General features: G+C 40.1%; 1 protein-coding gene across 23 annotated transcripts in view; it reads left to right on the top strand.

The window, feature by feature from the left end:
• The window catches only part of GPHN (gephyrin), a 439,592-nt gene that overhangs the window by 74,496 nt on the left and 350,675 nt on the right, over positions 1–14,421 (top strand). For all 23 annotated transcript variants that reach the window (XM_080684045.1, XM_080684039.1, XM_080684042.1 and 20 more), the window contains exon 2: positions 7,146–7,224. In XM_080684045.1, coding sequence (XP_080540171.1) covers positions 7,146–7,224 — 79 coding nt within the window. The remainder of the gene's footprint in view (positions 1–7,145; positions 7,225–14,421) is intronic.

Here is a 14,421-nt window from a genome sequence, read left to right as displayed (position 1 = left end):
AGCTCTAAGAATTCAACAATTCTGAATAAGTTGCCTGGTATAATGAGTTATCTTTTTGGCTCACTTAATAGGATCAGTTATTGGACTAGATACTATAAGGAATTAAATATAAATTTATTTTCTGTCAATAGAGTTTAAACTGTTGTGGGGAGAAATATTTCCAGAGCTAATATCAATTAAGAAATAGCATGATACAGTGTTTCTCAAAGTGGGATGATTTTAGGAATGTTAGGGGCAGAGCATTAAATAGTATCAAATCACTTAAAAAGCTTTCCCCTTTTTAATGATTTTTCACTCCTTTACATTATATGCATAAACATAATCTTGACACACCTTGAACATTTATCATTCTCCCTTTTTAACAAAGAGGGGCTTAGATGCAGAATATTCTGTAAGTAACATTCTCTGCTAGAATTTAATGAAATATATATTTACTGTTACTTTTATTTATGGCAAGCCATACTTATTTGTGGTAACGATAAAAGATTTTATTTGGAAGTTTTCATTTAAAAATGAGTTGATTAAATCTGGCTAACATTGTCAAGCTGGTATACTATTTTAAGAACTGCCAAAATTAATTATGACTTTCTTCTCTTGCGTGGACTGTTTGAATTCTTTTGAAAAATATCGTAAGATTTTTACAGTGTTATTCATAAGTGTATTTGATCTGTAGTTTTCTTTCTTTATGTAGTTTTTGTCAAATTTTGGGGTTATTGTCATGCCTATTTTATAAGAATAATTAGGAAATTTTCTTCCTTTTTCTATCTGGTTCTTATTTTTATTCAGGCAGTAATTAAGCAGAGGTTTGAGTATGTGCTTGTGCTAAATAATAATAAACCAGTAATGCTAATTATTAGTTACCTAGCTTTTACTATGTATTTGGCCATATTCTAAACACAGTTCATTTTCATTACTTATAGTATCTATAATAATAAAAGGGTAATATGCTAATTAGACCTGATGTTATTCCGGACGTCCTTCCTGATGAAGCCAGGTCAGGAGGGAAGCCAGCCGGGTCCCAGGTGCCTGCGGACAGCCCAAGGGAAGCCAGCCCAGGTCCAGGTGCCTGCTGGCAGCCCAAGGGAAGCCAGCTCAGGTCCCAGGTGTCTGTTAGCCGCCGGAGGAGGGTGGTGGAGGGAAGCCAGTGCCAGCAGCAGGTGGAAGGAAGGCCTACTCTTGCATGAATTTTTGTGTATAGGGCCTTTAGTCCTATATAATAAGAGAGGAATATGCTAATTATCCATTATGCCCTGAGGCATAACGACCCACCATCTAAGGACTGGATCATGGATCTGCAGGAGGGTGGGGCAGCAAACTACAAGCTACAAGTGGGTGGCAGAGAGCTACAGGAGGGGGCAGGGCAGCAAGCTGTGAGGGGGGGGAGACGGAGGGGGTCGGGGGGAGCTACAGGAGGGCAGGACAGCGGGTGGAGAGCTACAGGAGGGCAGGCCAGCAGGCGGAGAGCTCCAGGAGAGCAGGGCAGCGAGCTACGAGCAGCAGAGAGCTACCAGCAGTGTTGGGCGGGTAGCCAGCTGAGGCAAGCAGCCGCAAGCTACTCGTGCACGGATTTGTGCGCAGGGCTACTAGTTGTACTATAAAGATGCGCACACACTGAATTAGTAGATACCGAACCATTACTCCTAGAGGAATTACAGGGGTAGGTTACTGAGAGCCTTTGTTCACAATATTTTGGTCAGCTGATCAATACATATTTTATGTGTTTCTGTTTAAAGACACCTTATCCTAATATATAAAAACCCAGGGTCTGTAATGTCCAAAACGACTGAAGGCTTGACCGACTGGAAGTCAGTCCTGCAGCCAGGTTGCCATGGCAACCCAGCACTGACAGCCGCTGGTGCGGGCACAGCGACCCAGCACTGACTACCGAGGGGACTGTGGATCAGGCCCAGAGAGAGGCCCAAAGAGAGAGGCAAGGTCTGATTCCCAGCCTTCATGGCTGCTGTTGATCAGCCGTTGCCTCACTCTTTCTCTCCCAGCTTTGCCAGTAGCCAAACCTCTGTTTCTCTCCTGGCCTCCGCAGGGGCTGCTGATTAGCCCCACCTCTCTGAGGCCCAGAGACACTGACTGGCATAGAAAGTGACCAGTCAGAACCAAATCTGGGTGAACTGTGAGGCGCCAATGGCTGCCTAGGAAGCGGAGCTTTTGACACTGACTGGCATAGAAACCAACCAATCAGAACCACATCTGGGTGAACTGTGAGGAGCCAATGGCTGCCTAGGAGGCGGAGCTTTAGATGCTTTCTTGCATAGAAACCGACCAATCGGAACCAAATTGGCCGGCACGGGAGGGCAGTTGGGGGCGAGATCAGGCTTGCAGAGGAGGGCCATTGGGGGCGAGATCAGGCCCGTAGGGGTGGGCACTTGGGGGCAACCAGGCCGGCAGTGGAGGGCCATTGGGGGCAAGATCAGGCCGGCAGGGGAGGGTAGTTGGGGGTGAGATCAGGCCAGCAAGGTAAGGGCAGTTTGGGGTGATCAGGCAGGCAGAGGCAGTTGGGGGTGAGATCGGGCTGGCAGGGGAGAGCAGTTGGGGGCGAGATCAGGTTGGCCGGGGAGGGCAGTTAGGGGCGATCAGGAAGGCAAGCAGAGGCAGTTAGGGGTGACCAGGTCTGCAAGGGAGGGCAGTTAGGGGTGACTGGGCCAGCAGGGGAGGTCAGTCGGGGGGGATCAGGCCTGCAGGGGAGGGCAGTTAAGGGTGACCAGGCCGGCAGGGGAGGACAGTTGGGGGCAATCGGGCCAGCAGGGGAGCAGTTAGGCTTCGATCAGGGTGGCAGGTGAGTGGTTAGGGATTGATCAGGCTTGCAGGCAGAAGCAGTTAGGGGAAATCAGGCAGGCAGGCAGGCGAGCGGTTGGGAGCCAGCAGTCCCAGATTGTGAAAGGGATGTCCTACTGCCAGTTTAGGCCAGATTGCTGTGGGACATCCCCCAAGGGGTCCCAGATTGGAGAGGGTGCAGGCTGGGCTGAGGGACACCCCCTCCCCCAGTGCACAAATTTCGTGCCCTGTGCCTCTAGTCTTATTTATAATTCAGAAATAATATTTGTTGCATTGGTGAAAAAAATTTTAACTAAAAAAAATTATTTTATTAGGCAGCCAAAGTTTCAGAATTTTTTGTTAATAAATGATTTCTTTAGATTTCTTCTGTTTTAAACTTAATATTTGAATGGGACATGAATTTTAGAAAAGGGCCTTTTTTAGCAAAACTCATTTCACAGAGAGCTGACTAGCAAGCCTTTAAAGGATCAAAGGTTTATTCCATTTTAATTAAGCCTACCAAACCTACAGGCTCTTGATGTTTATAACTAAGCACTTGCATTTGCCAAATTGGGCAAGAAACTTTATGAGAACAAATTTTATAATGTATTATCATACTTTCAATTTTAGTTCAGCTCAGCTGAAAACCAACTTTTCTTAAAATATGCCAACATTTTCTTTTTTGGTCCTACTCATTTAATGGTATAATAAAGAGCATTTTTTTAAAGTTATGAAAAGCAGAAATTTTATCTCAAATCAACAGATTGAGATCAGTGTCTATTAAATATGGAATAAAAATAATATATTAATCAAAATTACTTCACTCATTGCAAAAAACATGGGGATTTTGGGGGTAATTAATAAGAATTCAAACCTTTTTCAACTTTAAATATTTTTAATGTTATATTGTTCTTGCTTTTTATGTAGATTATAAATGGCATATATACATATATATATACATATATATATCTATATGTATATATATATATATATATATATATATATATATATACACACACACACACACACACACACACACACACACACACACACACACACCCATACACTGAGTGGCCAGATTTTTATGATCTCTGAACACATAATAATCTGGCCACTCAGTGTACTTATGTGTAAGGGAAAGCTTGCAAATCTTGATATGTCAAGGGACCAGGAGATAGTGGCCCCCAGCCTTTGGCTAGTAAATGCTCTGCTTCTTTCTAACTACCCACAATGCAGTTCTTATACATGGAAAAACCTTATTTTAAAATCCCAACTCTGTGGTCAGTCTACACTGAGTGGCCAGGTTATTATGCGTTCAGAGACCATAATAATCTGGCCACTCATTGTGTGTGTGTGTGTGTGTGTGTGTGTATTGTTAACTTGAAATAGAAAACAATCACTTAATATTTATGCTTACCTAATATAAAATCTATACTAATAAAAGGGTACTATGCTAATTAGACCGGATAGACCGGATGTCTTCCAGACATCCTTCCGGACAAAGCCATGGTAGTGGGGCCTAGGCAGAGGTGGTTAGGGGCGATCAGGCCCGCAGGGGAGAGCAGTTTAAGGCAATCAGGCCAGAATAGAAGAGTGGTTAGGGGTGATCACGCCGACAGGGGAGAGTGGTTAGTGGGGATCAGGCCGGCAGGCAGAGGCAGTTAGGGGTGATTAGGCAGGCAGGCAGATGTGGTTAGGGGCAATCAGTCAGACAGGCAGAGTGGTTAGGGGTGATCAGGCAGGCAGGCAGAGTGGTTAGGAGAGATCAGGCAGGCAGGTGAGCAGTTAGGAGCCAGTGGTCCCGTATTGCAAGAAGAATGTCCGACTGCCGGTTTAAATCGGCAGCCGGACATCCCCTGACGGGTCCCGGATTGGAGAGGGTGCAGGCCAGGCTGAGGGACGCCCCCTCCCATTCACAAATTTCATGCACTGGGCCTCTAGTATTATATAAAGCTTTATTTTGACTTTAATTTTAGAATAAATATTTTATCAAGATATAGATTTTTATATTCTCAGATTGTCCTCCCTCACGCAGCATTTTAAACATGTCATTTCATTGTCTTCTGGATTCCATAGTTTATGTTGAATACTCAGCTATAAGTTTTGCTTTTCCTTTGATGGTGATGTGTCCTTCTTCTTCCTAGCTGTATTTAAGGTTGTCTTTAATTTTCAGCCATTTTACTGCTGCATCTGATTTTTTCCATTCTTGGGTTGGCTACACTTCCTGAGTCAGTGAGATAATGTATAGTATCAGTTTAGGTGTATTCTTAGCTTTTTTATTTATTTATTTTGAAACTATTTCTTCATCCTCATTCTCTCTCCTCTTCTCAACTGCAGTTAAGTTGGGTTGTTTAATTCCCACATGTCTTTTTTGTTTAGTTTTTCTCTTTTTTTTTTCCTTTCTGTGCTTTAGTTAGATATTTTCTGCTGATCTCAAGTTCACTAGCCTGTCTTTTGCTGTGTTGGGTCAGCTATAAAACTTACCCACTCATTTCTCAATATCACATATGGTATTTTTCAGTTCTAAAATCACTATTTAATTCTTTCCATAGATTTATCTGTTGAATTTTTCTTTTATTCTGTGAACACTTTTATGTGCCTTATTTAACTTTTGTTATACAGTTTTCTTAAAGTCTTTATCTTCTAAATCTGTATCATCTGTAGGTTTGCTTATAGATATTTTTTCTATTAGTTATTGGTCATATTTTGTGGCCCATGTTTCATAATTATTATTGTACCCCAAATACTGTTTATATAGGATAATAAGATTGATGTAAATGTTATTTTCTTGCTATATTCCAAAGAAATGATGAAGTGCTAATTACCTTAACTCTACCATGAATTGAGCTGGGTGATTTGAGTGACACCTTTACATATACCTCGTACCTCTGGTTTTAAATGTCTTAAAAGCAAGACCTGTTTTGTAGTAGGTATTTCTCTTTGGCGTGACTATACTTAATGAACTGTGACATTGTGGGAAATTTTGCTCTACCTTTTGGGTTTTGCCTCCTCTTTTTCATTCCCCCCTCTCAAGGTGGGGGGGTGCTTTTGGTTGAAAACAAATGTCGTGAGGGGAAACCTCTTGAGATTCTATACTATAAATGGTAGGCGCTAACTGTTACAGTGTGACTTTGACTCCTAAGCACTATAACACTACAGAAAACATTTTTTTTTCCTTTCTAGCTCAATCTGTCCTTCTTTCTCAGTCCATTCGTGCAGTCCAAGTCCTCAACAGATCTCCCAATAGAAAACTGTCTGTATTTGGAGAATTTCATAAAATTCCAAACTATCATACCAGTGCATGAACCATAAAGAGCTATGCTGGTTTCTCTTTTCCTTGGTGGTGTCGCTCTTTCTGAATCTTAGATTGTGTCTAAATGGCAAATCTCCCAGAAATGAAAGCAATCAACAGCCTGAGCTTACCTAAGAATAGATACTACTATTCTCTTTATTTACTAAGTGGCCCAGTGCACGAAATTCGTGCGCGGGGTGGGGGGTGTCCCTCAGCCCAGCCTGCACCCACTCCAATCTTGGACCCCTCAGGGGATGTCCCACAGGGATCAGGCCTAAACCAGCACCCGGACATCCCTCTTGCAAACTGGGACCACTGGCTCCTAACCACTCACCTGCCTGCCTGCCTGATTGCCCCTAACCACTCTACCTGCCGGCCTGCTCACCCCCATCTGCCCCCCCCCCCGCCAGCCTTCTTGTCCCCAACTGACCCCCCCCACCCCCCGCCAGCCTGCTCACCCCCAACTGCCCCGTCCTGCTGGCCTGCTCACCCCAAACTGCCCCCCCCACTGCCAGCCTGCTCATCCCCAACTGCCCCCCCCCCCCCGCCGACCTGATCACCCCCAACTGCCCTCCCCTCCTGGCCTGCTCGCCCCTAACTGCCTCTGCCTCAGCCCTGCCACCATGGCTTTGTCTGGAAGGATGTCTGGAAGGTCTCCCAGTCTAATTAGCACATTACCCTTTTATTAGTATAGATTTTACTTCCATTGCTTTTCAGTATACTTAAAAATATGATTTGGGGAGATAATTTATCTTTTTTTGAAGTTTTGTGGAAGCAGTGACTTTCCACTCTGTGTTGGTGAATTAGCTTTGTAAAAATAACAAAATTTTGACTCACAGGTTTACTCTTTTAGACACTGCGTTTTATATAGAGTTTTTGTGTTTAGATTATTGGGTTGGGATTGAATATTAATATTAATATTTCTTGCTAAGTGTACCAGGCCCAGAGATTGACCAATATTGCTGTTTGGAAAAACTGTATCCTGAGAGACAATTTTAATTTCAAAATTCATTTTGTCAGCAGTAATTTAAATGAAATGTAAACAAAAATTAATTTTATTTTTCTTTCCCCCTTCTCTGTTTAGTGAGTGATAGTTGCTTCAGGAATCTTGCAGAAGATCGCAGTGGGATAAATCTCAAAGATCTCGTACAAGATCCTTCTTTGTGAGTATTGGCTTTTAGTATTAACTATAATTTAAAAGTTACTGGTTGGTGTGACATTTTTCAATAGAGTTGTAACAGAACTGCTTTAAGGTTGAGCAAAATTTTATTTTCTAATAATTTGTGTTACATATAGTGAAACACGGAACAGTTTAAACAGAGGTGAAGTTACAGAAAAATTACTTTTTTAAAAAATAAATCTTTATTGTTCAGATTATTACAGGTGTTCCTCTTTTTTCCCCACCATAGCTCCCCTCTACCTGATTCCCCACCCCACCACATGCCCTTACCCCCCCGCCACTGTCTTCATCCATAGGTGTAAGATTTTTGTCCAATCTCTTCCCGCACCCCTCACACCCCCTTCCCCCTGAGAATTGTCAGTCCACTCCCTTTCTATGTCCCTGATTCTATTATATTAACCAGTCCATTCTGTTCTTCAGATTTTTTATTCACTTGATTTTTAGATTCACTTGTTGGTAGGTATGTATTTCATGTCATTTTGTTGTTCATAATTTTTATCTTTACCTTTTTCTTCTTCTTCCTCTTCTTAAAGAATACCTTTCAGCAATTCATGTAATCCTGGTTTGGTGGTGATGAACTCCTTTAGCTTTTTCTTGTCTGTGAAGCTCTTTATCTGACCTTCAACTCTGAATGATAGCTTTGCTGGGTAGAGTAATCTTGGTTATAGGTTCTTGCTGTTCATCACTTTGAATATTTCTTGCCACTCCCTTCTGGCCTGCACAGTTTCTGCCGAGAAATCAGCTGACAGTCTTATGGGTGCTCCCTTGTAGGTAACTAATCGTTTTTCTCTTGCTGCTTTCAAGATTCTCTCTTTGTCTTTTGCCCTTGGCATTTTAATTATGATGTGTCTTGGTGTGGTCCTCTTTGGATTCCTCTTGTATGGGGTTCTGTGTGCTTCCTGAACTTGTAAGTCTATTTCTTTCACCAGGTGGGGGAAGTTTTCTGTCATTATTTCTTCTAATAGGTTTTCAATATTTTGCTCTCTCTCTTCTTCCGGCACCCCAAAAATTCGGATGTTGGTACGCTTAAAGTTGTCCCAGAGGCTCCTTACATTATCTTCATATTTTTGGATTCTTTTTTCTTTTTGTTTTTCTGGTTGGGTGTTTTTTGTTTCCTCATATTTCAGATCTTTGGTTTGATTCTTGGGGTACGTTGATCTACAGTTGAGTTTCTGTATATTCTTTATTTCAGACAGTGTATGCTTAATTTCTGACTGGTCCTTTTCCATTTTTTTGGCATTCTCATTAACATCCTTAAAGGTCTCACTAAGTTCCTCAGCGGTTTTTAGAAGATTCTTGAGTAACTTTATAAATGTGGTTCTGAACTCTATGTCGTCCAGTAGTTTGCTTTCCTCCATTTCTTTCATTCGTGACATGTTTCTTTGTCTCCGCATTTTGCTGCTTCCCCGTGTTGATGGAGTGACCTATAGGGGCCAGTAGCTCAGCCTCCCCAATCACCTGAGGTGGACGCCTTTGGTACACCCCTTTGTGGGCTGAGTGCAAAGTCTTGGTGTAGTTAAGCCTTGATTGCTGTTGGTACACTGGGAGGAATTGACCTCCAGGCCAATTGGCTGTGAGGACCCGCTGTGTCTCTAATGGAAGAACTGCTGCGCTGGAGACACGCTTATGGTGCAGGACTTGTTTCAGTGGGGCTTTGGTGCTCACTGAGTCTGCCTCTTGAATGTGTTACTTATGGATGTGAGGAGTTGAAATCTGGTGTCTCACACTGACCACTAGGTACACTGGCTTCTGGATCTGTAATGAGGTGCAGGTCAGCTACTGTCTAAGGCCACCCAGCAGGAACTACAGCGAGAACTACAGTTTTCTCCTCTTTGCTTGGGATTTGGAGGTTTTGGAGCTGTCTGACCCGGGCTGCAAGTTTGCTATGTTAAGCTGTGATAGGGCAGGCCATTCATATGCTACAGCCACTGCTTGGAGCTTGGGTGGGTTTGTAGGTTGTGCGGGGCGGGGTCTCAGGGTGTCACTAGGCTAGGGCGTGGCAAACAGTGATGGCTGCCAGTAAGCCAGCTCTGCGTCTCTGACCGCGTCCCCGTGTCCTGCGTCCCAGCGCAGTAAACAATTATTCCTGCACGCAGCCCTGCAAACAAGCCACCCTCACTTTCCAACCTGATGGCAGACAGTCCAGCCTCTCCCCGTAGGAATTTGGGTCCCCCGCGTCTCTCCAGAAACTGGAGTTCTGAATAATCGGGAGTTTGTCTCCCTTTGGGTTGAAAAAAGCAGCGCTCCCAGTTGCCCGCCTCCAGCCTTATTTGCACGCCTCCGTACCTCAGCTTTTCAGCTTTTGTGCACGTCTCAATGCTCTTTTTCTCTTTCCTTCTAGTTGTAGAACTTCCACTCAGCCAGCTTTCCCATGGTTCTGGGTGATAAACATTTTGTCTTTTAGTTGTAGTTTTGAAATTGTTGTGCAAAGCAGCAGTTTAGGTGTTTACCTACGCCGCCATCTTAGATACTCCCAGAAAAATTACTTTTTATTTTTATTTTTTTTTTTTTGAAAAATTACTTTTTAGAAATATAATAGATTTTAGGAGAAGGGATAATGTTGATTAGTGATTGACTTTCAAGGGGTAGAACTAATGGCTGATGATATCTTGCCAATATGGCAGTTGATACTAGGCATGGAAGATGATTAGTAGTGTCTTTGCTTGGAAAGGTGAATTTATTTACATCAATTTTAAGCTTTTATTGACTAATTTATAATTTATAATAATTATTTATAAGCATAATTACAAATATGCATAAAATAATTTATAATAACAATATGTAGTAATTTATCATGACAATATACTTTCCATGTTTTACATAAGAAAGCTGTGTATAGCCCAAGATTTTTGAAGAATTTTAAAGGTTTCAATTTTTAATGTTTTTGCTCATGAGTCAATCCCATACTTTAATATAATGTCACTTTCTATTCCTTGAATTAATTTATTTTTGCAGTTGTATATTTACTGGGAATTATGTATACTATTTTCTACATGAACATACCCTCCCAGAAAGATCATCTTTTATTGGAAAAACAAAATCAAGACTAGTTAAGCCCTGGGGAGCAGAGAAAAGAAAACTGAGTGCTTAGCGGTATTTTCTTTCTTTCATATATATATATATGTGTATATATATATATATATGTATATGTATATGTATATGTATGTGTATATATATATGTATGTATATATGTGTGTGTGTATATATATATGTATGTATGTGTGTATATATCTATATATATGGATTGATTTCAGAGAGGAAAGGAGAGGGAGAGAGAGACAGAAACATCAATGATGAGAGAGAATCACTGATTGTCTCCTGCACGCCTGCTAATAGGGATTAATCCTACAACCCGGGCATGTGCCCTTGACTGGAATATTACCCAGGACCCTTCAGTCCATAGGTCGACATTCTATCCACTGAGCCAAACCAGCTATGGCAGTTGTGCTTTCTTTAATGATGCATAATGTACTCAGTAAAATATATTTTAACAGGAAATATCAGTCTTCCACATCACATGTAATCTATACTCCCACAGATTTTCTAAGTAATTCATTGAGAATTTTGTGAGGAATAAAAAACAAAAATTTGTTGAACCTGAAGGTTATTGATTCCTTAATTATTTTTATTCATTTAAAAATATATACCATAGTCACAGATACAGAATTTTGAAAATTGAAATTTTTAATGTAATTAATTCAGAAATGACTTCCCAAAACCAACTCTCAACTGTTTTTCTTAATCTATCTTTTTTTTAATCAAAAGGATTTCCCATATTCTTTCTTCAGGATTTTTATTCCAATGAAGACTGACAGTTGTCCTTTCAGTCCTATAAATATTTAATTAAGAATATAATTAGTGTATGTGAATGTAAATATTCCTAGTCAATGATTGTTGAGTAATATTTATTTGAATGAATAAATTAAATAATTGCATTATTATTTGTAAGGTGTATTTTTAATGTAATAGGATTATATATCTGTTTAATGCAATATTTGTGGAAAATAGTATGCTCATTGGACTTCAATAATATAAAAGCTGTGGAGAATTATACTTCAACTAGAGGGCCAATGCACGAAATTCATGCAAGGGCCTCAGCCCTGGCCCCCACCCGCTACCGTCGCGGCCAGGGGCCTCTGCTGCCTCTGCCGCAGCCCTCGCCCACTGAGACTTTGTCCGGAAGGAAGGTCATCCAGTATGATTAGCATATTATGCTTTTATTATTATAGATAGTAGATTAAAATAATGAATTATAGTGTTTTGAGAGAATTTGATACTTCTTTCCAGAATGTAGAATAATATTTATCATGTAACATGTAACTAAATTCTAAATCTAACCTTAGTATTTTAAGAAAAATTTATCTCAGATCACTACTGTATTGGATGGACAAAATAATTTTGAGTTCTCTGTTTTAAAGTACCCAGATACTATCTTAATTCAGAATCATTTTCTTAACTTGGCATTAGCCTAGAATGTAAGAATTTAGTGAAGCTCAGTTGGTGTGGCTCAATAGTTGATCATCAACCTATGAACCAGGAGGTCATGGTTCAATTCCCTGTCAGGGCACATTCCCAGGTTGCAGACTTAATCCCCATGGGGCATGCAGGAGGCAGCCGATCAGCGATTCTCATCATTGGTGTTTCTATCTCTCTCTCCCTCTCCCTTCCTCTCTGAAATCAATAAAAACATATTTAAAAAAAGAGAATTTAGTGTAAAATACTTTTCTATTTTGCCTTTGCCACTTGGATTTGGAAAGAACTTTTTCTTTATTAAGAATTATGTAAATCTTCCAAAACTTAGGAATAATAAAAAAAACCCTGAATAGGCCAATAACTACCAATGAAATTGAAGCAGTAATAAAAAAATCTTCCAGCAAACAAAATCCCTGGTCTGCATGGCTTCACAGGGGAATTTGACCAAACATTCAAAGAACTAAAACCTATCCTCCTCAGATTATTCCAAAAAATTCAAGAGGAAGGCACACTTCCAAGCTCTTTCTATGAAGCCAGTATTATCCTAATCACAAAACCAGATAAAGACATTACAAAGAAAGAGAATTACAGGCCATTATCCCTGATGAACATAGATGATGAAATCCTCAACCAAATTCTAGCAAATCGGATCCAGCATTATGATCATACACCATGACAAAGTGTGATTTATTCCAGGGCTGCAAGGCTGGTAAAATATCCGCAAATCAATAAATGTGATCCATCACATAAATTGAGAGACAAAATCACATAATCATATCAGTTGATGCAGAAAAAGCATTGGACAAAATACATCACCCTTTCTTGATAAAAACTCTCTGCCAAATGGAAATAGAGGGATCATACATAATAAAAGTCTTATATGATAAACCTACAGCCAACATCATACTGAATGGGCAAAAAGTAAAACCATTTCCCCTAAGAATAGGAACAAGACAGGGATGCCCACTTTCACCACTCCTGTTCGACTTAGTACTGGAAGTGCTAGCCTTAGCCATCAGACAAGAAGAAGAAATAGCCCTGGCCGGTTTGGCTCAGTGGATAGAGCGTTGACCTGTAGACTAAAGGGTCCCAGGTTTGATTCCGGTCAAGGGCATGTACCTTGGTTGCGGGCATATCCCCAGTGGGGGATGTGCAGGAGGCAGCTGATCGATGTTTCTCATCGATGTTTCTAACTCTCTATCCCTCTCCCTTCCTCTCTTTAAAAATTCAATAAAAAATATATATTTTTAAAAAAAGAAATAAAAGGCATTCAAATTGGAAAAGAAGAAGTAAAACCGTCATTATTCGCAGATGACATTATTTCTATATTATACATAGAAAACCCTAAAGACTCCATCAAAAAAGCTACTAGACTTAATAAATGAACTCGGTAATGAGTAGAATACAAAATTAACACCCAGAATCTATGGCCTTTTTATACACCAATAATAAACTCACAGAAAGAGAAACAACAAAAACAATCTCATTTACCATTGCAACAAAAAAATTAAGATACCTAGGAATAAACTTAACTAAGGAGGTAAAAGACCTGTACTCAGAAAACTACAGGACGTTGAAGAAAGAGGTAGAGGAAGACATAAACAAATGGCAGAATATACCGTGTTCATGGATTGGTAGAATCAACATCATTAAAATGTCCATACTACCTAAAGCAATCTATAGATTTAATTCAATCCCCATAAAAATACCAATGGCAGATTTCACAGACTTAGAAAAAACTCTCCAAAAATTAAAAAAATAAAAACCCTGAATAGCTGTGGCAATCCTGAGAAAGAAGAATAAAGTAGAGAGGATCACAATACCATATATGAAGCTATATTACTAGTACAAAGCCACTGTTCTCAAAACTGCCTGGTACTGGCACAAGAACAGACATATAGACCAATGGATCTGAACAGAAAACCCTGAAATTACCCCAAGCCATTATGCTCAATTAATATTTGACAAAGGAGGCAAGAGCATACGATGGAGTCAAGACAGTCTCTTCAATAAATGGTGTTGGGAAAATTGGACAGATACATGCAAAAAAATGAAACTAGACCACCAATTTACACCATACACAAAAACAAACTCAAATTGGATAAAGGACTTAAACAAAAGATGGTGAACCATAAAAATCTTAGAAGAAGCCATAGGCAGCAAAATAGCAGACATTAGTTGTAGCAATATCTTTACTGATACAGCTCCTAGGGCAATGGAAACTAAGGAGAAAATAAACAAATGGGACTACATCAAAATAAAAAGCTTCTGCACAGCAAAAGAAACCATAAACAAAACAACAAGAAAGCCCACTGCATGGGAAAACATATTTGCCAATGTTATCTCCGATAAGGGTTTAATCTCCAACATTTACTGGGAACTCATACAATTTAACAAAAGGAAGATAAACAATCCAATAAAAAAAAAAAAAGAAAAAAAAAGAAAAAAAAAAAAAAAAAACACGGGCAAAGGACCTAAATAGACTCTTTGGGAAAGAGGACATACAGAAGGCCAAGAGATATATGAAAACATGCTCAAAGTCACTAATCATCTGAGAGATGCAAATCAAAAGTGACAAATTCATATCGTTAATCTGATGAAGCTACTGGAATAATGTGATAGACCCTCTGTAATTTATCTAAACTCTATATAATATACACCCCAATATTTTTTTATTGTAGTAAATTAATTATTGGGCTTGAATGAA

The sequence above is a fragment of the Plecotus auritus genome (genome assembly GCF_963455305.1).
Source record: "Plecotus auritus genome assembly, chromosome: 1".
Classification (NCBI taxonomy): Eukaryota; Metazoa; Chordata; class Mammalia; order Chiroptera; family Vespertilionidae; genus Plecotus; species Plecotus auritus.
The sequence above is the reverse complement of the archived record's forward strand: the minus strand, read 5'-3'. Positions and strand labels throughout refer to the sequence as shown.